Genomic DNA, 27,306 nt, shown 5'->3' with positions numbered 1-27,306 from the left:
TCTCATCATTTCAACCAGATGCATTTCTCTTTATGGACGTTCACAGAAAACCCTTTGGATTTGAAACGTGTGATTTTCAGCCCTGAGACGCATCCACACTCTGATGTGATCTTCAGCGATCACGATTCCTGTGATTTATACACGTTTGTGGCAGTTTTCTGAAAAGTGGTTTTGCGGTTCTCACGATGTTTAGGTTCAGCCTCTTGAGTTAAAACTTAAGGCTGTGAAGAAGTGAATGCAAATGAAAGAATTCCAAAGGGAGCCCAGACGTGACCTTTGATCCCTGAAGGAACCCGTGTGGTCAGTTGGTAGAAGTACAGCTGCAGTTTGTGAGACGTACCTCGGGGTTCCTCAGGGAGCGATCCCAGGCCTTCTGTTGTTTGATACAAATGTGAGAATGAGGAGATGAAAGGGATGTTTTATTATTTTTAATATTCACAGGGAAACAGTGTTTTTTTATTGTTATTATTTAAATCTATCTTAACTCCCTATATAATCTCGATGGACTGCCTTTGTTTGTTCATCTGTGTTTGGATTTATGCAATACTTTTGATAAAATGTGCCCTTTTTTGTAAATCAGCACTCTAATAAAACCAAATCGAAGAGTTTCCTATTTATAAATCTAAAAAGTGCTGAAGTTGAGTGACAAGAGTAAGAACATGAAAAAAATAATCATTTCCACTCTGTCGATGTGAAAATCAACTCGAAATTGATCCGACCTTTGACCTTTTTCTGACAATTATTGCCAACTTTTTTTACGTTAACGAGTGAAACGGAGAATGTTCACCGATGTGTTGAGCTGTTTGAACCTCGTTCGTCTGAATGTCATTTCCATAAAGTCACGACTCAGCAGGACGGGAGTTTTCTACGACCTGTTTGAGTCTCTGAGGCCGGGTTCTTTCTAGTGTTTAAATTCAAAACCAATAAATGTTCTCAACGACCAGCCTGACCCGTCTCATTTAATATATATATATATATATATATATATATATATATATATATATATATATGTGTGTATATACACACACTGTTCATCACAGGAGATCACAGAGGAGAGGAGGAATCAGGAGAGGAAGGGAAGAAGGAAGGAATCAGGAGAGGAGGAAGGTAAGAAGGAAGGAATCAGGAGAGGAGGGGAGATGGAGGAAGGAATTAGGAGAGGATGAGGGTAGTAAGGTAAGGAGGGAGGAATCAGGAGAGGAGGAAGAGATGGAGGAAGGAAAGAAGGGAGGAATCAGGAGAGGAGGAAGGTGAGAAGGAGGTAGGAATCAGGAGAGGAGGAAGGTGAGAAGGAGAGGATGAGGGTAGGAAGGTAAGAAGGAGAGAGGAAGGTGAGGAGGAGGGAGGAAGGTGAGAAGGAGAGGATGAGGGTAGGAAGGTAAGGAGGGAGGAATCAGGAGAGGTGAGAAGGAAGGGAGGAATCAGGAGAGGAGGAAGGTAAGAAGGAGGAAGGAATCAGGAGAGGTGAGAAGGAAGGAGGGAGGAATCAGGAGAGGAAGAAGGAGGAAGGAATCAGGAGAGGAGGAAGATAAGGAGGAAGGAATCAGGAGAGGAGGGGAGATGGAGGAAGGAATTAGGAGAGGATGAGGGTAGTAAGGTAAGGAGGGAGGAATCAGGAGAGGAGGAAGGTAAGAAGGAGGGAGGAATCAGGAGAGAAGGAGGAAGAAATCAGGAGAGGAGGAGAGATGGAGGAAGGTAAGAAGGAGAGGATGAGGGTAGGAAGGTAAGAAGGAGGGAGGAATCAGGAGAGGAGGAAGGTGAGAAGGAAGGAGGGAGGAATCAGGAGAGGAGGAAGGTAAGAAGGAAGGAGGGAGGAATCAGGAGAGGAGGAAGGTAAGAAGGAAGGAGGGAGGAATCAGGAGAGGAGGAAGGTAAGAAGGAGGGAGGAATCAGGAGAGAAGGTGAGAAGGAGGGAGGAGAGAAGGAGGGAGGGAGGAATCAGGAGAGTAGGAAGGTAAGAAGGAAGGAGGGAGAAATCAGAGGAGGAGGAAGGTAAGAAGGAGGGAGGAATCAGGAGAGAAGGAGGGAGGAGAAGGTGAGAAGGAGGGAGGAATCAGGAGTGAAGGAGGGAGGAATCAGGAGAGGAGGAAGGTAAGAAGGAGGGAGGAATCAGGAGAGAAGGAGGGAGGAATCAGGAGGAGGAAGGTAAGAAGGAGGGAGGAACCAGGAGAGAAGGAGGGAAGAATCAGGAGAGGAGGAAGGTGAGAAGGAGGGAGGAATCGGGAGAGGAGAGAAGGAAGGAGGGAGGAATCAGGAGAGGAGGAAGGTAAGAAGGAGGGAGGAATCAGGAGAGGAGAGAAGGTGAGAAGGAAGGAGGGAGGAATCAGGAGAGGAGGAAGGTAAGAAGGAAGGAGGGAGGAATCAGGAGAGGAGGAAGGTAAGAAGGAGGGAGGAATCAGGAGAGAATGAGGGAGGAGAGTAGGAGAGAAGGAGGGAGGAATCAGGAGAAGAGAGAAGGAGGGAGGAGAGAGGGTGAGAAGGAAGGAGGGAGGAATCAGGAGAGGAGGAAGTGAAGGAGGGAGGAATCAGGAGAGGAAGAAGGTAAGAAGGAGGGAGGAATCAGGAGAGAAGGAGGGAGGAGAGAAGGTGAGAAGGAAGGAGGAATCAGGAGTGAAGGAGGGAGGAATCAGGAGAGGAGGAAGGTGAGAAGGAGGGAGGAATCAGGAGAGAAGGAGGGAGGAATCAGGAGGAGGAAGGTGAGAAGGAGGGAGGAGAGAAGGTGAGAAGGATGGAGGAATCAGGAGGGAGGAATCAAGAAGGAAGAAGGTGAGAAGGAGGGAGGAGAGAAGGTGAGAAGGAGGGAGGAATCCGGAGAGGAGGAAGGTGAGAAGGAGGGAGGAATCCGGAGAGGAGGAGAGAAGGTGAGAAGGAGGGAGGGAGGAATCAGGAGAGGAGGAAGGTGAGAAGGAGGGAGGAATCCGGAGAGGAGGAGAGAAGGTGAGAAGGAGGGAGGGAGGAATCAGGAGAGGAGGAAGGTAAGAAGGAGGGAGGAATCAGGAGAGAAGGAGGGAGGAGAGAAGGTGAGAAGGAGGGAGGAATCAGGAGTGAAGGAGGGAGGAATCAGGAGAGGAGGAAGGTAAGAAGGAGGGAGGAATCAGGAGAGAAGGAGGGAGGAATCCGGAGAGAAGGAGGGAGGAATCCGGAGAGGAGGAAGGTGAGAAGGAGGGAGGAGAGAAGGTGAGAAGGAGGGAGGAGTCAGGAGGGAGGGAGGAGAGAAGGAGAGAGGAATCAGGAGAGGAGGAAGGTGAGAAGGAGGGAGGAGAGAAGGTGAGAAGGAGGGAGGAGAGAAGGAGGGAGGAATCAGGAGAGGAGGAAGGTGAGAAGGAGGGAGGAGAGAAGGAGAGAGGAATCAGGAGAGGAGGAAGGTGAGAAGGAGGGAGGAGAGAAGGTGAGAAGGAGGGAGGAATCAGGAGAGGAGGAAGGTGTGAAGGAGGGAGGAATCAGGAGAGGAGAGAAGGAGGGAGGAATCAGGAGAGGAGAGAAGTTGAGAAGGAGGGAGGAGAGAAGGAGGGAGGAATCAGGAGAGGAGAGAAGGTGAGAAGGAGGGAGGAATCAGGAGGGAGGAGAGAAGGAGAGAAGGAGGGAAGAATCCGGAGAGGAGAGAAGGAGGGAGGAGAGAAGGAGGGAGGAGAGAAGGTGAGAAGAATCCGGAGAGGAGAGAAGGTGATAAGGAGGGAGGAGAAAAGGAGGGAGGAGAGAAGGAGGGAGGAGAGAAGGTGAGAAGGAGGGAGGAGAGAAGGTGAGAAGGAGGGAGGAGAGAAGGAGGGAGGAGAGAAGGTGAGAAGGAGGGAGGAGAGAAGGAGGGAGGAGAGAAGGTGAGAAGGAGGGAGGAGAGAAGGAGGGAGGAGAGAAGGTGAGAAGGAGGGAGGAGAGAAGGTGAGAAGGAGGGAGGAGAGAAGGAGGGAGGAGAGAAGGTGAGAAGAATCCGGAGAGGAGAGAAGGTGATAAGGAGGGAGGAGAGAAGGAGGGAGGAGAGAAGGTGAGAAGGAGGGAGGAGAGAAGGAGGGAGGAGAGAAGGTGAGAAGGAGGGAGGAGAGAAGGAGGGAGGAGAGAAGGTGAGAAGGAGGGAGGAGAGAAGGTGAGAAGGAGGGAGGAATCAGGAGGGAGGAGAGAAGGAGAGAAGGAGGGAAGAATCCGGAGAGGAGAGAAGGAGGGAGGAGAGAAGGAGGGAGGAGAGAAGGTGAGAAGGAGGGAGGAGAGAAGGAGGGAGGAATCAGGAGGGAGGAGAGAAGGAGGGAAGAATCCGGAGAGGAGAGAAGGTGAGAAGGAGGGAGGAGAGAAGGAGGGAGGAGAGAAGGTGAGAAGGAGGGAGGAGAGAAGGAGGGAGGAGAGAAGGTGAGAAGGAGGGAGGAGAGAAGGAGGGAGGAGAGAAGGTGAGAAGGAGGGAGGAGAGAAGGAGGGAGGAGAGAAGGTGAGAAGGAGGGAGGAGAGAAGGAGGGAGGAGAGAAGGTGAGAAGGAGGGAGGAATCCGGAGAGGAGGAGAGGAGGCTGCTGCGCTGAGGTGGACGTGGCGGCTCCAGCGGAGCGAGCTTCAGGACGGACCCGAGGACAGGCGGCCATGACCCGGACCTCCCGCAGGTAACGAGCCGCTCTCCCCGCGTCGAGTCCCGCAGCTCGGCTCCGGTGCAGCCCGGTTTCCTGCCTGTTTACCGGGCTCTCTGACAGAGTCCTCCCGCTAGTGTCCCGGCGGCCTGGCTCTGTCCGCCGGGCTCTTTCTTTGTTAGTCGGCCGCTCCCCGCTGCGTTCCTCCGGGTAGCTGCCCGCGGCTGCCCGCTGCTGCTCCCCGGCTCACTCTCACTTTCCCCCGCTACGGCAGCTAGCAGCAGCTAGCAGCAGCTAGCTCCGCTGTTAGCTCCGCAGCTAGCAGCAGCTAGCTCAGCGGGCTGTGATAAACAAGATGGCCACTGGCTAGCTGCTGCAGCTACTCATGGCACCTTGCCCTGTCTTTGTGGAGCCGCTGCTCCTCGCTCCCTCCCGGGCCTCGCTGACAGGTACAGCTGGGTCGTTTCCAGCGGAAGTTCAGATGTGATGTGAAACTGACAATAAATCACCGACAGCTTGTGAGGCTGTGCGGCCTGGAGGAGGCTACCTGCCCCGGGAGGAGGCTACCTGCCCCGGGAGGAGGCTACCTGACCCGGGAGGAGGCTACCTGACCCGGGAGGAGGCTACCTGACCCGGGGCAGCAGGTACACCGGCCCGGTGCTGCTGCTGCTGCTCCCGCTGGCTTTGTTCCACTGTTTACACTGTGTGTCTGTGTGTGTGTGTGTGTGAGTGTCTGTGTGTGTGTGAGTGTGTGAGTGTGTGTGTGTGTGTGTGTGTGTGTGTAGGCCGCTGCTCAGTCTATAGAATCATAACAGAAAAGATTCAGGTTGTTCATGTCGCGCACGGTGAACACTCTGAGAAGAACCTGGACTTTGAGACAAAGACCGGATCCAATACTCTATTACTCTAATGATCTAATACTCTAATGATCCAATACTCTAATACTCTAATGATCCAATACTCTAATACTCTAATGATCTAATACTCTAATGATCCAATACTCTAATACTCTAATGATCCAATACTCTAATACTCTAATGATCTAATACTCTAATGATCCAATACTCTAATACTCTAATACTCTAATACTCAAATGATCTAATACTCTAATGATCTAATACTCTTATGATCCAATACTCTATTACTCAAATGATCTAATACTCTAATGGTCTAATACTCTAATGATCTTATACTCTAATGATCCAATACTCTATTACTCTAATGATCCAATACTCTAATACTCAAATGATCTAATACTCTAATGATCTAATACTCAAATGATCTAATACTCTAATGATCTAATACTCTTATGATCCAATACTCTATTACTCAAATGATCTAATACTCTAATGGTCTAATACTCTAATGATCTTATACTCTAATGATCCAATACTCTATTACTCTAATGATCCAATACTCTATTACTCTAATGATCCAATACTCTAATGATCTAATACTCTAATGGTAAGAAGGAGAGAGGAATCAGGAGAGGAGGAAGGTAAGAAGGAGAGAAGGAGGGAGGAATCAGGAGAGAAGGAGGGAGGAATCAGGAGGGAGGAGTGATGATCTAATACTCTAATGATCCAATACTCTAATGATCTAATACTCTAATGATCCAATACTCGTTATACTCTAATGATCCAATACTCTAATGATCCAATACTCTAATGATCCAATACTCTAATGATCCAATACTCTAATACTCGAATGATCTAATACTCTAATGATACATTACTTGAAGTACCTTGTTCTTTAATCTGTTGGCTGCTGGATTGAGCGATGAAGAGTCATGTGATGTCACACTGTGTCTGAGCAGCTGATTGGCTGAGCTCAGGGAACGGAGGCCACTCCTTTCTACTTGGATCAGAGTCTTGTTTCCTGCACGGAGCCGATGTGGCCTCAGGTGTGAATGTGCAGAGATGGCGACTGACATGATGAATATAAACTGACTGTGATCTCCATTGTGTCTCCACAGCCTGGTCAGGTGTGGCCGCTGACCGCGTTTGATTCCCAGAGGAGTCAGGGACACGCCCCCAGCCCCTCCCCTCTGGCAGGTCTCTGCAGGGACAGAGGGGGGAGTGGAGGCGTCGGGGAGGAGGACGACCACGGTGGTCCTCAGCTATTCTTCAGGTGTTGACCCGAGCGAGGTGAGGAGGATAAGCTCCGCCCCTCACCATGACAGACTTAGAGAGCGAGTGTTTGAGTCTTGGTCTGCCCCCTGACTGCAGCTCCCCCCCCCCACCCCTGGACCCCTCACTGGACTGTGGACCCGGGGCCGCCGGTTCCGCCCCCCCGCCCTCTCTAGCTCTCCTCTCCTCCGACTGCCCGACGCCCACGCTCAGCTCGCTGGCGGCAGAAGTCGCCGAGCCGCTGGTGATGCTGCCGTGTGTGAAGAGCGAGCCGGAGGACGGAGACCTGGAGCCCATCAGGACCGTGGACCTGTCGGAGATCCAGTCCCTGTCCACCGCAGAGCTGGGCCAGGACCAGATCAAGATGGAGATCAGCGGCCTTGACTACATAAAGGCAGAGCATCACGGTCTCCACGGCAACCACCACCTGGGCGCGTTCGACCACAGCGACGTCACGGAGCTGGACTACAAGTCGCACTACGAGCCCAGCTCCGTGTTTGACTACATCTCCCAGGTAATGATGGAGCCCTCATGCGTCCCCAGCTTGTCTCACCTTCACAGCCGCCACACAGCTACGGAAACATTCTGAGGAGTCGCCTAGTCATCATCTAGTGGCGCCGCTGTGACGCAATCGACTGCAGCCGACGAAGGATGCGGCCCCTGAATTGAGACGCAGCTCTTATGTCTCTGGTCAATGTTTCGTTATATATATTTATGATAAGATATCATCCTTTGGACCAATCAGATAGGGATCAGGTCATGATAATAAGATTAAGATTACGTTAGTCGACTCTGTACAAAGAAAACTGACGTAGCTGAAACGGAAAGAAATGATTTGCCAACAGGGTCACCACTTTGCTTCACTTTCAAAATAAAATAATTCAAATAGTATTAATAACTGAAGAAATAGTGAAGTTTTCAAACACTTTGCTAAAATGAGTTCATCAGACCTTTTGTTTCTTACCTTTTCAATGCAAAGAAGAAAAAAGTCCATTTGAAAGTTGCTCCGTTACATTTGGAACATTAGTTCTGCGAGTTGTTGCTGCGAAGTTGTTTCTGACGACGGGTCTGTATCTCGCTGTCGGTATTTTAGAATATTCAGTCTTGATGAAGAGAAAAAACTTAGATCAAAGACATACAAGAGCAAAGAGTTTACTCAGGTCGCTCTGCTGCTTCTGTCTGGATGTTTGAACGTGTGAAAATGTACTGTTGCTATGGTGATGCTGCTGCTCTGGACCAACACACACTGACGTTTGTAAACAATTACACAGACGCCCACATTCTCTTCCCTATTGGTTCTTATCAGTCACGTGACCACGACCAGCGGTGCATGAAACACAGTGACTGAAGCGTCTCGTTCTCTCGTTGCAGGTAACGGACACGCTGGAGTACATCAAGTCGGACCACCATGTGGACCTGCAGTGTTACTACACCACCGAGCTGAGCGCCCTGAAGTCAGAGTACCCAGAATCCAACGCCATGTCCACCTACCTGCAGCACAACGCCCTGGAGTCCATCCACATGGCCGAGCTCCGCACCGAGCTCAACAAGCTCCGCCCTGACACCCTGCTCGCGGACGGTGCTGGCAAACTGGACCCTGAGTTTGGAGGCGGGGCTCTGTACGAGCTGCAGCCAGCAGTGGACGGGAAGGCGTCCGGGGAGGCGACCGGGCCCGGGCAGACGGGAGGGAGACTGCTCATCACAAGCAAAGGCCAGAGTCTGACGGTGAGGAAACCTCGTAACATGCAGGGAGAGAAGCCGTTCTGCTGCACGCAGTGTGGGAAGAAGTTCAGCACGCTGGGAAACCTGAAGACCCACCAGCGCATCCACACCGGCGAGCGCCCGTACACCTGCTCGCAGTGCGGCAAGAGCTTCGGCCAGGCGGGAAACCTGAAGCGACACCAGCTGATTCACACGGGCCAGAAGCCGTACGTGTGCGCCCACTGCCCCAAAGGCTTCACCAAGGCCGACGACCTGCGCTCACACCAGCGGCTGCACACCGGCGAGCGCCCGTTCATCTGCGTGACCTGCGGGAAGAGCTTCGGCCAGTCGAAGGAGCTGAAGGCTCACCAGCTGAGCCACACGGGCGAGCGGCCGTACTGCTGCCAGCACTGCGGCAAGAGCTTCACCAAGGAGACCAGCTACCGCAACCACGTGCAGATCCACACCGGCGAGAAGCCCTTCACCTGCTCGCAGTGCGGAAAGACTTTCAGCAACTCCGGCGTGTTAAAAACCCACGAGAAGATCCACTCGGGCGAGCGGCCGTTCGGCTGCACGCAGTGCGGCAAGAGCTTCGGCCGCCTCGGCCACCTGAAGGCTCACCAGCAGATCCACACGGGCGAGCGGCCGTACGCCTGCCCCCACTGTGGAAAGACTTTCAGCCAATCGGGTCACCTCAAAGCACACGAGCAGATCCACAAACGAGAACACGCGGACACGGGCAGCGGCAGCGGCAGCGGCAGCGGCAGCAGCAGCAGCGGCAGCAGCACCGTGGGGAGTGACAGTAGTTAAGAGAATGTCCGTACCCTTTAACCTTGCGGAAAAACAAAGTATTATTCCTTTTTTTTATAAATGCTATCTATACATTTTTTTCCTTATGAATTCTTTCTTACATTTTAATACCTTTTGTGCTCTTTATATATGTGGCAGGGTGGACCGACTGATTTGCTCTTATGCAAGTGTCTGTGTGTGTCTGTGTGTGTGCGTGCACACGTGTTCTGTACTGTGTGTGAGCGACTGAGTGACTGAGGGGTTTGTAGATGATCTGTAAACTGGTCAGAGTGGGATCTCTGTCTCTCTCTCTGTCTCTTTCTCAGTACTTATTTTTAAAGTACTTCACTGAAACAGAAGCACAAACATGTCTGAAGTTTAGAAACTTCCTTTTGTATGTTTTTAGTGAAACTGAGCGGAACCTCGTTCACTGTGAATGATCCAGAGTTTCACAAAGTGTTACTTGTTCACACCTGCTGTTCATCTGATGCTTCGTCTTCACGGTTACATATAGTTTTACACCATCACTGTTGCTATGGTTACGCCTGGTGGAGTTTTCCAGCCTCTGGATCAGAGACCGGTGTAAACTGGTCTCGTTTCAGTTTGAAAACTCTGATTTGTGTTTGAGTCTGAACAGAAACTGAGACTTTAGTAAATGATGACGCAGACGTTCTCTTCCTGATTGGTTCTCATCAGTCACATGACTCGACGACCAGAAAACACATCCCTGCTCCTTTTTCAGAGGAGTTTCTGTTACTAAGCAACCAGCTGCAGAGGAGACAATCTACATCCTGTTTACATCACATGACCTGTGGATGTTAATGGTCATGTGACGTGTGTTTGTGTTAACAGATCAATATTCCAGAAGCCTGAGGTTGTCTGTCCCACGTGTCCACATACTTCTGTCAGTGTGAGCGTGTCCTGTCACTATGACAACCAGAACCAAAGTATTTTTACTTTTCTCACTGGTTTATTTACAGTATTATTTTCATATAGATCCCATTTAACTATTTCATTGAAGTAAAACAATGAATTATGTAATTGTGGAACATACACAGTCATCGTAAGACTTTCGAAACTTTGTGAACAGAAAATATGTTCATTTTAATTTGCATAACAGGAAGTGACATCTGGTCACGTGGAGACGCAGCAGCAGGTTTGAACGGATGAGTGTAGAATGAGTGAAGTTACGTTTGCAAACACTTAATGTATCAAACGTACTTAAATCACTAAACATAAACAACGTCTTACACTTTATGTTTTAGCTTGGTCCGTGTCCCATCTGCTAACATGGAGGAGGAGGAGTTTATGACCAATACTGATGGATCAAGATGATTTGGCTTCACTTTAGGGAACCGTCACGGCATCCATCTTTATTTACTACTGTGGATGTTTGTTGTTTATTTTCTGATTCGAATCAGAAAAATACATTCCGATAAAACGAGAAGTTTTTACTCCTCCATCACCGTCTTGTCCGAGGTCACAACACTTTCAACTCAGAACGTGAAACAGGCGAACGAGTCCTGGTTCAGTTTCCTCCGCAGTAAAAGTACTTTGACTCTGAGTACATCAAAGTGCCAGTACTTCTTCTGTTTCAGTACTTGCTGCCAGTTTAGTATTTTACTCGCAGATGTTAACTCTGTTACTGTGTTGGTAAAAATTATGTATAATTTTGATATTTTTTATGGACCAGTATTGATCGATCGGGATCTTTTTGTTGTTTGATAATCGGCTGATACGACATTCCTTAAGTTTTTATAGCAGAAAAATGAAATCATTCCAGCTGTTCCTCGCAGATCGCTCACTGTGTTTAATCTATTGATAGTTATTCCTAAAAAAAGATAAAACTTAAAAAAACAGCAGCAAAACAGGTAAAGGTGATGCAGCATCTGTACTGAAGAGAATTATTAAAGAAACTAATGGAACATCTGCTTTGTTTATTTGTTTTGTTTCTTCATATTCAAACTGATTCTGTGCAGGAAGGATTTATATATATTATATGTATATATATATATAAAAACGTAACAGGAAACTTTTTGTTCTGCATCATAACGAAGGTTTGAATACTCATTATTACGCAAGGAAGAGATTCTTATATAAACCGACTGTTGTTAATTTTGAGGTTTACATTTTTTGTTTACACAAGTGTTCACATTGCATTGTGGGAAACTGGGCCCACTCTATGGTGTAGTACCTCTCACTGAACACTAGGCTAACTTTAGGAACTGGCTGAGCAGCTTGTGGATCGATCGAAACAACGTCTGTTGTCAGGATGCTAAGATGCTAACACACAGGATGCTAAGATGCTAACACATTAGCATCTTAGCAAATGTTCAAGATGTTGAAGTTGTCTCATGTTGGTTTTATCGTAAAGTTAGTCTGTCCGTGTTTCCCCTGAGCTGATGAAGATGATGATGAAGATGATGATAACGATGACGATGATGAAGAGCTCAGCTGCTCCAGCTGCTCTGTTCTCTTGTGTTTGTTCTGCAGGTGAATTATCGAGCAGGATGAACATCTGCATTCTGTAACCAGCCAACACCGCACAGCACAGTGCAGGGGATTCTGGGTAAAGGCTTCACCTCATTTGCCATTTTTAAACGAGACGTGTTTTTTCCCTGAGTGTTTTTGAAATGTTTTGTTTGTGAGTACGAGTTAAAAAACAAAGTGAGCTCCTCAAACCAACCTCCTGTGTTTAGAGCAACGTGTGGATGTGGTTGAAGCTTCAGGAACAAGTCGGTGGAACTTGTGTGTTCGTCTGATTTAGTTTGTGTTTGTTCATTTGAACTAATTTGCACCGAACGTGTAGACGAGAAGTTTTTCACATGTTCATCAGGTTCTAGTTTGTATCCTGATGTCGCTGATGCTGAGGTTTTAAGCTCCGCCCTCTTCAGAAACATTCAAACACACTTTGAGTTTAGTCGAGATTTATTCAGACAGAAGCTGTTGACATCAAGAAGTTATATTCATTCTGTGACTGGTCTGAAGTACAGCAGGAAACGGTGATGAGATGTGACTCCGCCCCCGGTCCGACGTGCAGCCGGTCTCAGACGGTCTCCTCGATGACCTCTGTGATCACCTTTGTGATGACCTTTGTGCTTACGCTGGAAGACGACAAGCTGTCAGACGACATGCCGGAGGACAACATGCTGGAGGACGACATGCTGGAGGACGACATGCTGGCAGATCTAAGAACCAAAACATGAGAAACTGGTTTAGTTGTGAGGCCGGAACATTTCAGTGGACTTCATCAACTCCAGGATGTTTTTATTCTCAGCTTCACTAACACGGTTCCTTCTGATCTCCTGAGTCATGAAGCTGCTTTTTAACAGGTCAGTCTGGAGGAGGCTTCACGTGTGTGTTTCTAAACATCAGGTGTGAAAGGTTCCTCAGACCAGAGAACTGTGGAGTACTGTGGAGTACTGTGGAGTACCGTGGCGTACTGTGGAGTACCGTGGAGTACTGTGGAGTACCGTGGAGTACTGTGGAGTACTGTGGAGTACTGTGCCTGAAGGTGCTGATGCTGCTAGTGATGCATCATGATGTTACCATGGTAACTAAATGCAGCTGTTAGGGTTAGGGTTAGGGTTAGCTAACGCTAACGCTGACACCTGCTGGTCATGGAGGTACAGTGACGTGACCACATGGTTAAAAAGGAAGAAGCAGATATAACGAAGAGTTACTAAGGTCAGTCTGACGATGAATAAGGACACGCCCACCTGCACCCATTGGACGGCACAAGCTGTCAATCACACAGTGGTACCCCCCCAACACTTCCGGTGCTTTATGGTCTGTTTGACTCTAAATGATCATAATTCACTAAATGAACATCAGCTGTTTGAAGAAGACTTGAAACTAGAGACTGAGACAGAAACTCCTGAATGTTTACTGACGTTATAAAGAGAGAAGTCACTTTCTATAGAAACTATCAGAGGTGTCGCCCCCTGCTGGTTCTTTTTCTTTCTGTTTTCTCTTTAATATAAGAATCGGCCATGTTGGACAGAAGGTGTGCATCTCCTCTCACCCGAGTCCCTCTCCGTCCATCAGCCTCCTGTACTCAGCGATCTCCATCTCCAGCCTGGTCTTGATGTCCAGCAGCTGCTGGTACTCCTGGGACTGTCTCCCCATGTCAGCGTTCAGCTCCACCAGCTGCTCCTCCAGCATGCTCACCTGCAGGGAAACTCAGGGTCAGTGCCGAGGCCTCCACCGAGCTGAGGCACTTTACTATCGACCTCGACCGTGGAGAACTATTCACCTGCATCTGGTATCCGTTCATCTGCATGCTGTAGCGAGCCTGGATTTCGGACATTGTGCTTTCAAAAGATGCTTTCTGCAGGAGACGGACATGTTAGAGGACGTGAGACACAAGCAACAGTTGATAGGTTCCTGCTCTGCTGTGGTTGAGTAGTTGATAAAGAACTTATTTTTCCCACAGTGTTTCCTCCTTTCACATGAATCTCTTGACGACTCCTCTCATTAACCCTAACCCTTTGTATTTATTTAATAACTTCACTATAAAATAATAAACAGTTTTTAACCCAGAAAGCGTAATATTAGTTGCTCGACTCAATGAGGATAAAACTCAGGAAGCTGTGAGTTCAGAGCAGGTTTGTGTTCCTCAGAGATCCCGGCTCCGGTTCTTCATCGACCTCTCGGCTCCGGATCCGTCCGTTGGCTTCGTTTCACCATATCAATCAAATATGCTTTTATTCAAAAGTTTAATACAATTAAATCACAGCAAAACTCAAGTTCTGGTCTTTGAACTCTATACAAGGCAGAGGACTTCTGACAAACCTCTTTCAATATGACCACCCGCTGGTTTATGTCCAATCAGAGAGCAGGATCTTCTGATGTAAACAATGAAAACGACCTAACCTCATGTTTGACTGGTTGTGTTCACACTGGTCTCACCATGCTGAGCTCCGACTGGAGCTGGATCTCCAGAGCCTGGAGCTGACTCTTCACTTCCTTCACCGCCGACGTCGTAGACTTCAGCGTGACCTCGGCGGTCGCCACCTCCTGACTGAGAACCTCGGACTGGGACGAGGAGGAAGAACCCAACAGACCAGTGAGAACGTGCAGGTTTGTTCATGTTCCTCTGTAACTGATGCTTTCCCTCCTCCTCACCTTGGACTGGAACCAGGACTCCAGCTCTCTGCGGTTCTTGTCGGCGACGGCGTCGTAGTGCTCTCTGATCTCCTCCATGACCTTGGTGAGGTCCTCCTGAGGAGCGGCGTCCACCTCCACGTTCACCTGGCCGCTCATCTGAGTCCGCATGGACATCAGGTCCTGCAGGAGCGTGAAGAAGGTAAGTGTGTGTGTGTGCTTGTCTTTCTATAGGGTTTGTGTTAGGGCTGTTTGAGGGTTACTCTCGGTCTCAGGGTGACTTTAGTGTTTTCCAGGTGACGGACTTTTGACTTTTTATCGTCAAATTTGATCAAAAATATCGTGTAGACATGTCTACAAATGTCACGGTGCAGTATCGGGTTCAAAGATTTTTAAAATGAAAAGTCTCTTCAACGTGACTAATGATGTCACATGATGTAAAGCTGATCAGAGTGGTCAGTGATGAAGCTGAAGTGGGCGTGGTCACCTCCTCGTGGTTCTTCTTCGTGTACACCATCTCCTCCCTCAGGCTCTCAATCTGCATGCTCAGGTCCACCTTGGCCACGCCCATGTCCCCGAGCAGCATCTTCAGCCCGGAGATGTCGGCCTCCACCGACTGACGCATGGACAGCTCGTTCTCATACCTGCAGGAAAACAGGTGTTTACTAATATTAATGATGCTGTTTTTGGATCAAATAATATTCAAAAAGATTTAAAACTATGAAACCTGTGAAAAAACAATCTAGTAAAATTTGAGAGGATATAGCATTTATTACCCAATAATGATTTGAATATATATAGTTCAAAGTATTATTATGTATATTCATAACTATTCCCATGAGTAATTTCATCCCCTGTGATCTGAGCTCCGTCCTCCACCTGCTGCTGTTCCCTCAGCAGCCAGCAGAGGGCGCTGGGGCTGCAGAGCTCAGGTGATACTGGTGCAGAGACTTTCTAGAGTCAAGTCAAATTACATTTAAAGATATATATTATTTAAAATGACGAGAAAAGAGAATGAAAGTTGTTCCTGACTTGAGTCTGAAGTCGGCCTGAGCGAGCTGGGCGTTGTCCACGCTCAACAGGATGGATCCTTTGATCATGATGGCTTCCTGGATCTGAAAACACACAAATACACATAAAATACATTTTCACAGAATCAGAGAAAAAACACACAATGTTATAAAAACACACGTGTTAACATCTGTACTCCTTCCTGTTCCATACATGTGAAAACAGCTGGTTTATTGTCCTCATGTACAAAATGAACTTTCAGGAACGTGTTGTCACTTCTGAATTATATTCAACACTGAACATGAAGCTTCTTCAGTTTCAGTTAGAATCATAAAAAACAACCGATACTAAACTCACGTGGATCACGTCGACCTGCAGAAGCTCCGAATCAGGATCTTTTAAAATTCTGGTTATTTATGGAAAACTTTGTCCAGTTATGAGATAGAAGACGACGTATTCAGCCCTCAACAGTTCTGACATTTCATTCCATTTGAGTTTTTCTCAAAGTTATGAGTTAGATCAAAAAACAACTTCTGCAGTTTTAGTTTTCTGTACTTTAACATTTTGTCTTTATTCTATTTTTTGAGTAAATAAAAAGTGGATTGAAGATCCACAGCTGAAATTACCACAGTGAACTTTTTCCTGTTTTTACACTATAAATTCAATCCCATTCATATGTTTTGTGTATTTAATATTTTCCTCACACTTTAGTTTTGCATCTAACTTATTACTAACTGAAGCCTTTTGACTCTGCTGCTGTACCACTGCTAATTTCTCCCTTGTGGGACTAATAAAGGAAGATCTTACCCAGAATCTTTCCCAGAATGCCCCTCTTCCTCACCTTGCCCTGCAGCTCAGCGATGCTGATGGTGTAGGCGCTGTAGTCTCGGGTGGACGGCCCCACCTTGCTCTCCACAAACTGTCGGATCTTCAGCTCCAGCTCGGCGTTGGCCTTCTCCAGCACCGCCACTTTGGCCAGGTAGGTGGCCAGGCGGTCGTTCAGGTTCTGCATGGTGAACTTCCCGTTGCCGATGAGGCTTTCATTTGCCCCCGCACCACCTCCACCACCGCCGGAACCTCCACCACCGCCGAAACCTCCACCACCGCCGAAACCTCCAGCACCGCCGAAACCTCCACCACCGCCGAAACCTCCACCACCGCCGAAAGCTGAACCTGCTCCACCTCTGAGGCCGAAGCTGCGGCCGCCTGAAGAGAAGCTCCTGCCGGCCTGAGAGACTCTAACATCAGACCCTCCGGCTCCGCCCGCCATGCTGTAGGAGCTCAGGCCGCCGCCCATGGACGAGCGCCCAAACATGCTGCCGCCGGAGAAGGAGAGTGCAGTTGCCATGACGAAGAAGGAGACAGGAGTGGTCTGTCTTCTGGAACGAGTGAGGAGACGATCAGGTCGCTCCTTTTTAAAGCTGCTGCTCAGGCGGGGGGGCAGAGTCAAAGAGCCACACCCACCCACAGGTGGGATGCGGCTCCAGAGGTTTTTATTCAATCAATCAATCACTTTTTAAAATCTCAGCTTCTTCTGTGCCCGAGGAGAAACTTCTGCTCAGAAAGCGTTTCTCCAAACCTGTTGAATATTTCCTGCAGCAGCTGGAACAGGAACCGGACTCAGGCTGAGAAGCACTGAGAGATTCTGTCTGGTTCATAACACACACACACACACACACAACATGCAGGATTCTCCACTGAGAGATTCTCTCTGGTTCATAACACACACACACACAACATGCAGGATTCTCCACTGAGAGATTCTCTCTGGTTCATAACACACACACACACACACAACATGCAGGATTCTCCACTGAGAGATTCTCTCTGGTTCATAACACACACACACAACATGCAGGATTCTCCACTGAGAGATTCTGTCTGGTTCATAACACACACACATACACAACATGCAGGATTCTCCACTGAGAGATTCTGTCTGGTTCATAACACACACACACACACACAACATGCAGGATTCTCCACTGCAGGTCAGCGTGGCTGGTGGAGCTCTGTCCACACAGGCTGGACTCCACTGTGAAGGCCCAGGTGGGTTCTCCAGGGAGGATCCACATCGAGCTTATCTGTCTTTAGGATTTACACCGACAGGTCCGAGGGTAACGCCTCGTTGAGGTTCTGAAGACCATGGGCTCTTTTAGAAGCCATGCCAGGGAAACACAGTTCTTTGGTCTCTGTTTGATGAACATCTCCCCCCCACTAAACTGTCCATGATCAGACAGTCTGTGAGCACTCGGGTTCTTTAGAGTGGAGAGGAAGGTGAACCAGGCCCGGTCCACCTTCCTCCTCTGGCAGGTTCAGAACCTGCTGGACCCAGTGCAGACGGAACCTTCAGAGCTCCTGCAGGTTCTGCTGTGTGTTCATCCAACTCTCCTCGGACTCAGAGGAGCAACCAGTTCATCTTTGACACTTTGTTCATCTAATCACTGGTTTGTTTGCTGCGTGTTCAACAGTCACTTTAAAATCCTCTAATGTTTGACTCATTGAACTTCCTCCGACCTGTTGTCATGGTGACACAGACTGATTTCTGTTCCCTCCCATAGGATTTAACACTGAAAATTGTGTATCGTGGTTTTGAGCGTCGTGGTTTTGTGCGTCGTGGTTTTGTGCGTCGTGGTTTTGTGCATCGTGGTTTTGTGCGTCGTGGTTTTGTGCATCGTGGTTTTGTGCATCGTGGTTTTGTGCATCGTGGTTTTGTGCATCGTGGTTTGAGCATCGTGGTTTTGTGCATCGTGATTTTGTGCATCGTGGTTTTGTGCATCGTGGTTTTGTGCATCGTGGTTTGAGCATCGTGGTTTTGTGCATCGTGGTTTGAGCATCGTGGTTTTGTGCATCGTGGTTTTGTGCATCGTGGTTTTGTGCATCGTGGTTTTGTGCATCGCGGTTTTGTGCATCGCGGTTTTGTGCATCGCGGTTTGAGCATCGTGGTTTTGTGCATCGTGGTTTGAGCATCGTGGTTTTGTGCATCGTGGTTTTGTGCATCACGGTTTTGTGCATCACAGTTTTGTGCATCGTGGTTTTGTGCATCGTGGTTTTGTGCATCGTGGTTTTGTGCATCGTGGTTTTTTGTCTCGTGGTTTTGTGCATCGTGGTTTTGTGCATCGTGGTTTTGTGCACCTTGGTTTTGTGTATCATGGTTTTGTGCATCGTGGTTTTGTGCATCGTGGTTTTGTGCACCTTGGTTTTGTGTATCGTGGTTTTGTGCATCGTGGTATTGTGCATCGTGGTATTGAGCATCGTGGTATTGTGCATCGTGGTTTTGTGCATCGTGGTTTTGTGCATCGTGGTTTTGTGCATCGTGGTTTTGTGCACCTTGGTTTTGTGTATCGTGGTTTTGTGCATCGTGGTTTTGTGCATCGTGGTTTTGTGCATCGTGGTTTTTTGTCTCGTGGTTTTGTGCATCGTGGTTTTGTGCATCGTGGTTTTGTGCACCTTGGTTTTGTGTATCGTGGTTTTGTGCATCGTGGTATTGAGCATCGTGGTATTGAGCATCGTGGTATTGTGCGTCGTGGTTTTGTGCGTCGTGGTTTTGTGCGTCGTGGTTTTGTGCGTCGTGGTTTTGAGCGTCATGGTTTTGAGCGTCGTGGTTTTGTGCATCGTGATTTTGTGCATCGTGGTTTTGTGCATCGTGGTTTTGTGCATCGTGGTTTTGTGCATCGTGGTTTTGTGTATCGTGGTTTTGTGCATCGTGGTATTGAGCATCGTGGTATTGAGCATCGTGGTATTGTGCGTCGTGCTTTTGTGCGTCGTGGTTTTGTGCATCACAGTTTTGTGCATCGTGGTTTTGTGCATCGTGGTTTTGTGCATCGTGGTTTTGTGCATCGTGGTTTTTTGTCTCGTGGTTTTGTGCATCGTGGTTTTGTGCATCGTGGTTTTGTGCACCTTGGTTTTGTGTATCGTGGTTTTGTGCATCGTGGTTTTGTGCATCGTGGTTTTGTGCACCTTGGTTTTGTGTATCGTGGTTTTGTGCATCGTGGTATTGTGCATCGTGGTATTGAGCATCGTGGTATTGTGCATCGTGGTTTTGTGCATCGTGGTTTTGTGCATCGTGGTTTTGTGCATCGTGGTTTTGTGCATCGTGGTTTTGTGCATCGTGGTTTTGTGCATCGTGGTTTTGTGCACCTTGGTTTTGTGTATCGTGGTTTTGTGCATCGTGGTTTTGTGCATCGTGGTTTTGTGCATCGTGGTTTTTTGTCTCGTGGTTTTGTGCATCGTGGTTTTGTGCATCGTGGTTTTGTGCACCTTGGTTTTGTGTATCGTGGTTTTGTGCATCGTGGTATTGAGCATCGTGGTATTGAGCATCGTGGTATTGTGCGTCGTGGTTTTGTGCGTCGTGGTTTTGTGCGTCGTGGTTTTGTGCGTCGTGGTTTTGAGCGTCATGGTTTTGAGCGTCGTGGTTTTGTGCATCGTGATTTTGTGCATCGTGGTTTTGTGCATCGTGGTTTTGTGCATCGTGGTTTTGTGCATCGTGGTTTTGTGCATCGTGGTTTTGTGCATCGTGGTTTTGTGCATCGGGGTTTTGTGCATTGTGGTTTTGTGCATCGTGGTTTTGTGTACGGGGATTTACAAAGTGAAATAAGATTGAAGGTTCGATGAAGAGTGTTTCTTCTTCTCAGCAGATTTCTAGATGAGTGTGTGTGAAGTTGTATTTCATCTGTCGAGCTGGAGAGTGGGGGGGTTTGATTGATGGCTGTGATCTGCCTTCACATGTTGAAGCGTCAACATGTGAAGGCAGATCACATGTTGAAGCTTCAACATGTGATCTGCCTTCACATGTTGAATCTTCGACCCTGAAGCTAAACCTTGTTCACCCTGAACATGCGAGACGCCCTTTGCACTGATTGGTCGCCTCAGGTCTGTGCACGTGTGTGTGCAGGTATGTGTGTATTAATACTTTCTATATGGACTTCTATACCTGCAGCTCAAGGCTCCATCACTGCTGTTTCTCAAGAGATTCAAACTGTTCCTGAATCCTGTCACTTTGATTCACTCGGAGTTCAGGGTTCAACTGGTGAATCGGTTCGCGAAGTTTAATCCGAAGAAATGTCACTTTTCACTCATTGCTGAAGATAAACAACGGAAATAAAATCCTGCCTTTTATTTTCGGAATAGACATTAGTTTTTAGAGTTTTAAGAAAAACTTATTTTATTTACTACACTACCCACAATACTCAGGTGTAGGTGGAGCTCACTGTTACCATGGAAATGCTCACGATATCCAATGGGATGGTGCAGTAGAACTACACTATATTATCATATTAAAATACTATATACAAACATACAAGACAGAAACTACTATAAATCACAACACTATATTGACACCAGGTTCATTCAAGAAGAACCAGGAAGTGGTTGGAAAGGATCAATCTCATGGATTATGGGATATCATAATTCTGCTTTATTGTTTGTAATGTACGACACACACCAACTCCCGGAGCTGGAGTTAGCAGCGAACTACGAGAAGGAGCTAGCTCAGTGTCGGTGTGGACGTGTCAGAGGAACCAAAGAGTGACTGGAGCAGCATACAAGCTAGAACCACCACTACTGCCCCCTTGTGGTTGTTCTGTTGTGCGCAGCTGTCGTATCAAGTTCAACAAGTCACAAGTTTAGTTGTTCGTCCGATAGTTGTTGCAAATCTCAACAGTGGATTTCACACTAGAACCAGAGAAAAAGTCTGATTCCGATCCTCTGGGATCAAGATTCTTCAGTTTGGACCAAAGTGCTGGAAGGTTCTATCCAGCGAGTTCAGGAGTGATCCGTGATCCAGGTGCAGTCGGGATCACACGGAGTTCAGTGCCTTGCTCATGGGCTGGATTACTCACTCAGGCTGAAGTATCAACCATCTGTAAATCTACACCAACAATGAGGTTTAACATTTCGTTTTGTCTCCGAGTCCCAACGGACGGATCTGATCCTCTGACTCGTGTTCGAGTGCGTCTCAGTCACTGCTGTGAAACTTGTAGTAACAATAAGTACAAGTACGTGCTCAGATACTCGTTCACACCATCACAGCGACTAACTGTCGGTGAAACGGGACCTGAGTTGATTATTATATCATCTTATATTTTAAATGAGTGTTTTCACTCTGCTGCTCTGAACTGTCACATCATGAAACAATTATATTTATGATAAGGTCGACGGTTATGTAACAGTCGCCTGAGGAGGAGGGGGAGGAGGGGCTGAATTCTATTAAATCAAAATGTCATTTGGATCCGTCTTCTCCAGCTGAAAGGTCGACACGCTGCCCCAGGCAGAAGCAGCCGATCTCTGATCAGCCGAACCAAGCCACTGACAGTCATTGGACTCTTGCTGAACCGAACAAGTATGCAACAATCTGTCATCTCTCCATTTAATTCAAACGAGCTGATGTAAGAGCTGTGCAGCGTTTGTAAGAACTTGTTTCACATTTTCATGAAGCCTCAAGTTTTCATAGAATCTGAGAAACTTTAAACACTGAAGAAAAAGCAGCAACGCTTCACTGAGTTTATTTAAACGTTTGAAACACGTCAGAACATTTTGCTGTTTGACGAGATCTTTGTACGAACATCAGTGAGATAAGAACGACCGGAAATAACGGAAACATCTTGGACAAACATTTATTTAACGTCTACTGAGATTTTCTTGTTTGGTCCATGTTGGTCCATGAATGCCTTCCAGGAGAAGGTGGGCGTGTGAGATCATCTACCTGATGCACAGGGCACACTCTTATCTGGACAAGGGGAAATGTGCTGTGAGAATCATGTTTGTTGATTTCTCCAGTGCCTTTAACACCATCCAGCCCCCCCGACTGAGGGACAAGCTCCTGTAGATGGGTGTGAACGTCCACCTGGTGTCCTGGATCACTGACCACCTGACAGAGAGACCACAGTTCGTCAGGCTGAAGGACTCTGAGACGGTGTTGTGCAGCCCCGGGGCTCCACAGGGGACGTGCTCTCACCAGTCCTGTTCACCCTGTTCACATCGGACTTCACCTACAACTCAGAGTCAGGCCACATCCAGAAGTTCTCTGATGACTCTGCTATTGTGGGATGTATCAGGGATGGCCAGGAGGGGGAGTACAGAAGCCAGGTGGACAGCTTTGTGCAGTGGTGTAGGAACAACCACCTGCAGCTGAACACCACTAAGACCAAGGAGATGGTGGTGGACTTCAGGAGGGCTCAGCCTCCTCGGCTTCCAGTCTCCATCGAGGGGGTCGGTGTGGAGGTGATCAACACCTTCAAATAATTAGGAGTACACATGGACAATAAACTGGACTGGTCAGCCAAGGTGGATGCAATCTACAGGAAGGGTCAGAGCCGGCTCTACGTCCTGAGGAGGTTGAGGTCCTTCAACATCTTCAACAAGCTCCTGCTCATGTTCTACCAGTCGGTTGTTGGTTGTTGCCAGCGTCCTGTTTGATGCTGTGGTGTGCTGGGGAGGCAGCGTGAAGAAGGGGGGGGGGGGGCGTGCGACTGGACCGGCTGGTGAGGTAGGACGGAGCTGTTGTTGGCTCTGATCTGGACTGCCTCACAACAGTGACGGGGGGGCAGGACTAGGGTTGCAAAGGGGCGGAAACTTTCCGGTAAATTTCCGGAAACTTTCCGGAAACTTTCCACGGGAATATTAAGCTCGGGAATGGAACGTTGAGTTCCAACCCTCCACTGGTCATTCTTCCATCACATGCACAGATAACTCCCAGCATGCTTCACTCTACAGCAGGGCTACTGAGGCCTGCTGTAGAGTGAAGGACTAGTCAGGTAAGTTTCCATGATATTACTGGGAAAATATATTAGCATGCTGATTGAGGATTGTTCATCTGTTCATCTAGACTATTTCCATTCATTTATCCATCAATTGTAAAATATGTTTACAGACGATTCCAATTGTTTGGCTAACTATTTATATCTCTGGCATTGCATTAGTGTTTTTTTACAAACTTTTTTCTCATCTTATTCTACAGAACAATGCCACGTGCACTCTCTCATGTGTGGAGACATTTCACCTCATCCAATGTAGAAGGAAAGGCTGTGTACATTTGCAAATACTGTGCAAAGACCTATGTTAAGAATGACACAACGATGCAGAAGCATATAGTCAAGTGCTCAAAGTTTCCTCAGGGCTCAAATCAGCCTATGACACAACAAAATGTTTATATTTATGTCTGTATATGACAAGGTAAATACAGTTAGTATAAATTACCCACAACATTTCCCGTTAATTCCCGTTAATTCCCATATATTCCCGTTAATTCCCATGGAAAGTTTCCAACTTTGAATATACCCGGAATTTGGCAACCCTATAGGCAGGACCCTGAGTAAGTTGCGGACTATCTTAAACAACGAGCACCAGCCACTACACAGAACTCTCATCGGACAGAGGAGCAGATTCAGTGTCAGACTCCTGTCCCTGTCCTGCTCATCAGACAGGCTGAGGAGGTCCTGTGTCCCCAGGGACATTCAGCTTCATAACACCATGCTGAAGAGGAGGGGGGGGGGGTGACTTTCCCTGCATGAGTGTACCTCAGTCTGCCCTCCATCACTTTACTGGCTATACTAGTCTGTGTATATGAAGTTTATATTTGAGAGTAAAGTCTTGATTCTCTTGGTTTTAAATGTCCTCATTGGTATATGATGATATTCGTGGTATAAGAACCATTTGTCCCCTCCAGGCCTCCGTACTCATGCAGCTCTGCAGGATGTTTACTACATTCACATGGTAAAGTATCTGATAAATGTTTTGAAAATCATCCATGTTTTTTTATATCTGTGCTCTTAGAAGAAATATTTAGTTTCTTCCTTTAAATCTTTGCATGAGAAAAGCAACCAAGTTAAATTCCCATGGTGCCGTCTGTCGTGGCGTTTCCTGACGAGATGAAAGATTCTTTATTAGAGCGAAGTCCAGAGGCTGATGAGGATCATCTCCCGGTGATGATCCATCAAACCTGAATCCGGGCGTGAAGAGGCGTGTACGACAGCAGCTGCTGCCAGAACACCGGCGGCCATTTAGACGCTTTAATCACAGGGCGGAGCCGAGAGGAATGTCCCCGGGACGACCAGCAGGGGGCGGCATGGTTACTCCTTTCAGAGACACGCTCACACAGACGTCACCACAAAAGAAAAATCAACTCTATAAAATACATAATGTAGTAACAATGATAAAACATGTAGTCATAAGGATACATGTAGTTATAATAATAATTATTATTTTCCTGTCCAGATTCTCTATTTAAAGACCTCTTTAGGGTTGGGGTTAATTAACTTAATTAACTTAACCTAACTTAATTATCATTTTCTGAACCATGATTTGTTCTGACGATACAGAAAGAAGAGGAAACAGACGCCGTGACAGTTTGAACTGATTTTATTGTTTCTGGTCACATGACCACGATGGCGGCGCCCGGCTGCACCTCAGCGGTTCTGGCTGGAGACGGAGGACGTTTGAGACGATGATGACACCACCATCCCATCAACCACCTCTTCCACCACCGTCACCACCCGCTTGGTCGTCGTGGTCGTGGAGGAGGAGGAAGTGCTGATGCTGTCGACCAATCAGAAAACAGAGGAGTCAGAGTGACATCATGTCCTGTGTGTCTTTATTGTTACTTAATTTGTCCAATTAGTACTTATTCATTACACTGATTCTAGTTACTTAATAACTAATTAATAAAATGTTAGTTACAACATAAACATTTACAAAATACTGATATATCCGAATCGACACCTAACATCAGTTTAGTGTTTTTCTGTGTGCGTCCTAACCACCTGTAGCTAACTAGCTAACTAGCTAACTAGCTAACTAGCTAACTAACTAACTACTGGTTTATGATTGTTCGTCGTTCTGCTCTTTGTAAGAAGCAGGTGTGTGAGGTGTAGTTCTGCCTCTGACCTGCTGGCGGCCTCTCCGTCCAGCAGCCTCCGGTACTCTGCGATCTCCAGCTCCAGACGCGTCTTGATGTCCAGCAGCGTCCGGTACTCCAGAGCCTGACGCTCCAGGTCCGACCTCAGCTGCAGCAGCTGCTCCTCCAGGGAGGAGACCTGGGGGGGGGGGGGAGAGGAGGATGAAGAGGATGAGGAGGAGGATCAGAGGAGGAAGAGAGGATGAGGAGGAGGATCAGAGGAGGAAGAGAGGAGCATGAGGAGGAAGATGAGAGGAGGAAGAGAGGAGGAGGAGGATCAGAGGAGGATGAGGAGGATGAGGAGGAGGATCAGAGGAGGAAGAGAGGAGCATGAGGAGGAAGATGAGAGGAGGAAGAGAGGAGGAGGAGGATGAGGAGGAGGATCAGAGGAGGATGAGGAGGAGGATCAGAGGAGGAAGAGAGGAGGAGGATGATGAGGAGGAGGAAGAGGAGGATGAGGAGGAGGAAGAGCAGGAGGATCAGAGGAGGAAGAGAGGAGGATGAGGAAGAGAGGAGGAGGAGGATCAGAGGTGGAAGAGAGGAGGATGAAGAGGATGAGAAGGAGGATCAGAGGAGGAAGAGAGGAGGAGGATGAGAGGAGGAAGAGAGGAGGATGAGGAGGAGGATGAGAGGGGGAGGAAGAGAGGAGGATGAAGAGGAGGAGGAAGAGAAGGATGAGGAGGAGGAAGAGAGGAGGATGAAGAGGAGGAAGAGAGGAGGAGGAAGAGGAGGATGAGGAGGAGGAAGAGAGGAGGATGAAGAGGAGGAAGAGAGGAGGATGAGGGGAGGAAGAGGAGGATGAGGAGCAGAGGATGAGGAGCAGAGGAAGAGGATGAGGAAGAGGAGGATGAGGAAGAGGAGGATGAGGAGGAAGAGGAGCAGAGGAAGAGGAGGATGAGGAGCAGAGGAAGAGGAGCAGAGGAAGAGGAGGAAGAGGAGCAGAGGAAGAGGAGGATGAGGAAGAGGAGGATGAGGGGAGGAGGAAGAGAGGAGGATGAGGGGAGGAAGAGGAGGATGAGGAGCAGAGGATGAGGAGCAGAGGAAGAGGATGAGGAAGAGGAGGATGAGGAGGAAGAGAAGCAGAGGAAGAAGAGGATGAGGAAGAGGAGGATGAGGAGGAAGAGGAGCAGAGGAAGAGGAGGATGAGGAAGAGGAGGAGGAGGAGGAAGAGAAGCAGAGGAAGAGGAGGATGAGGGGAGGAAGAGGAGGATGAGGAGCAGAGGATGAGGAGGAAGAGAAGCAGAGGAAGAGGAGGATGAGGAGCAGAGGAAGAGGAGGATGAAGAGGAGGATGAGGAGCAGACGAAGAGGAGGATGAGGAGCAGAGGATGAGGAGCAGAGGATGAGGAGGATGAAGAGGAGGAAGAGGAGCAGAGGAAGAGGAGGATGAGGAAGAGGAGGATGAGGAGGAAGAGAAGCAGAGGAAGAGGAGGATGAGGAAGAGGACTCGTCAGCCTGAGCTTTAGAACCAATCACCTGCAGCTGGAACCCGTTGAGCCTCATGGAGAACCGGTTCTGAGTCTCAGCCAGAGTCGCCTCCAGAGACGCTTTCTGCACAGGAAACAGACTTTCAAAATAAAACCCTGCTTTTGGTATTTTGTGGTGAGACTCTCAGATCTGATCCGGGTCACATGACGCTCACCATGCTGGACGCCGACTGCAGCTCGATCTGCAGCGACTGCAGCGAGCGCTTGACCTCCGTGACCTCGGAGCGTGACGTATGCAGCGTGGTCGTCTGGGTGATCACCTCCTTGTTCAGGGTCTCCGTCTGCAGGGGACACAGGGACACGCTAACAGACACGCTAACAGACACGCTAACAGACACGCTAACAGACACGCTAACAGACACGCTAACAGACACGCTAACAGACACGCTAACGGACACTCTAACGGACACTCTAACGGACACTCTAACAGACACGCTAACAGACACGCTAACAGACACGCTAACAGACACGCTAACGGACACGATAACAGAAGGAGGGCTTGACCTCTCGTGACCTCTAACCCTCCTCACCTTGTTCTGGAACCAGCTCTCCAGCTCTCGGTTGTTCTTGGCGTTGATGGTCTCATAATGTTCTCTGATTCCCGCCATGACCTGCGTGAGGTCCGCCCCCGGAGCGGCGTCCACCTCCAC

The 27,306-nt window shown here is 48.1% G+C and overlaps 3 protein-coding genes across 3 annotated transcripts in view; 1 reads left to right on the top strand and 2 right to left on the bottom strand.

Moving 5' to 3' along the window:
• Nucleotides 1–4,468: 4,468 nt before the first annotated feature.
• si:dkeyp-113d7.1 (uncharacterized protein LOC407709 homolog) lies at nt 4,469–11,086 on the top strand. The gene is made up of 3 exons (XM_061090043.1): nt 4,469–4,578; nt 6,518–7,185; nt 8,043–11,086. The coding sequence occupies exons 2-3, from the start codon at nt 6,718–6,720 to the stop codon at nt 9,180–9,182; spliced, it is 1,608 nt and encodes a 535-aa protein (XP_060946026.1). The 5' UTR covers nt 4,469–4,578; nt 6,518–6,717; the 3' UTR covers nt 9,183–11,086.
• A 1,121-nt stretch (nt 11,087–12,207) lies between these two features.
• Nucleotides 12,208–16,626, bottom strand: LOC133023096 (keratin, type I cytoskeletal 13-like). Its single transcript, XM_061090044.1, has 9 exons — nt 16,120–16,626; nt 15,300–15,382; nt 14,755–14,911; nt 14,289–14,450; nt 14,073–14,198; nt 13,417–13,491; nt 13,186–13,331; nt 12,320–12,349; nt 12,208–12,259 (listed from the first exon to the last, which is right to left on the bottom strand). Exons 1-9 carry the CDS (start codon nt 16,624–16,626, stop codon nt 12,208–12,210), a joined length of 1,338 nt encoding a protein of 445 aa, XP_060946027.1.
• An 8,056-nt stretch (nt 16,627–24,682) lies between these two features.
• The window catches only part of LOC133023271 (keratin, type I cytoskeletal 13-like), a 4,623-nt gene continuing 1,999 nt past the window's right edge, over nt 24,683–27,306 (bottom strand). The window contains exons 4-8 of the mRNA XM_061090261.1: nt 27,187–27,306; nt 26,812–26,937; nt 26,646–26,720; nt 25,161–25,309; nt 24,683–24,806 (exon numbers count right to left, since the gene is read on the bottom strand). The exon at nt 27,187–27,306 is cut by the window's right edge and continues 42 nt beyond it. Of these exons, the coding sequence (XP_060946244.1) occupies nt 24,683–24,806; nt 25,161–25,309; nt 26,646–26,720; nt 26,812–26,937; nt 27,187–27,306 (594 nt within the window). The remainder of the gene's footprint in view (nt 24,807–25,160; nt 25,310–26,645; nt 26,721–26,811; nt 26,938–27,186) is intronic.

The sequence above is a fragment of the Limanda limanda genome, chromosome 17, assembly GCF_963576545.1.
Source record: "Limanda limanda chromosome 17, fLimLim1.1, whole genome shotgun sequence".
NCBI classification, from domain to species: Eukaryota; Metazoa; Chordata; class Actinopteri; order Pleuronectiformes; family Pleuronectidae; genus Limanda; species Limanda limanda.
This window is presented reverse-complemented; position numbering and strand designations above follow the sequence as displayed.

Excerpts from the sequence above, each read along its gene's own strand:
- si:dkeyp-113d7.1 (XM_061090043.1), top strand. The coding sequence starts at position 6,718 with ATGACAGACTTAGAGAGCGAGTGTTTGAGTCTTGGTCTGCCCCCTGAC. Across the intron at positions 7,186-8,042 it reads TGTTTGACTACATCTCCCAG|GTAACGGACACGCTGGAGTA; the intron begins GTAATGATGGAG and ends CTCTCGTTGCAG.
- LOC133023096 (XM_061090044.1), bottom strand. The coding sequence starts at position 16,626 with ATGGCAACTGCACTCTCCTTCTCCGGCGGCAGCATGTTTGGGCGCTCG. Across the intron at positions 14,451-14,754 it reads CGAAGAAGAACCACGAGGAG|GACCTGATGTCCATGCGGAC; the intron begins GTGACCACGCCC and ends ACGCTCCTGCAG. Across the intron at positions 12,260-12,319 it reads ATGTCGTCCTCCAGCATGTC|CACAAAGGTCATCACAAAGG; the intron begins GTCCTCCAGCAT and ends TTCCAGCGTAAG.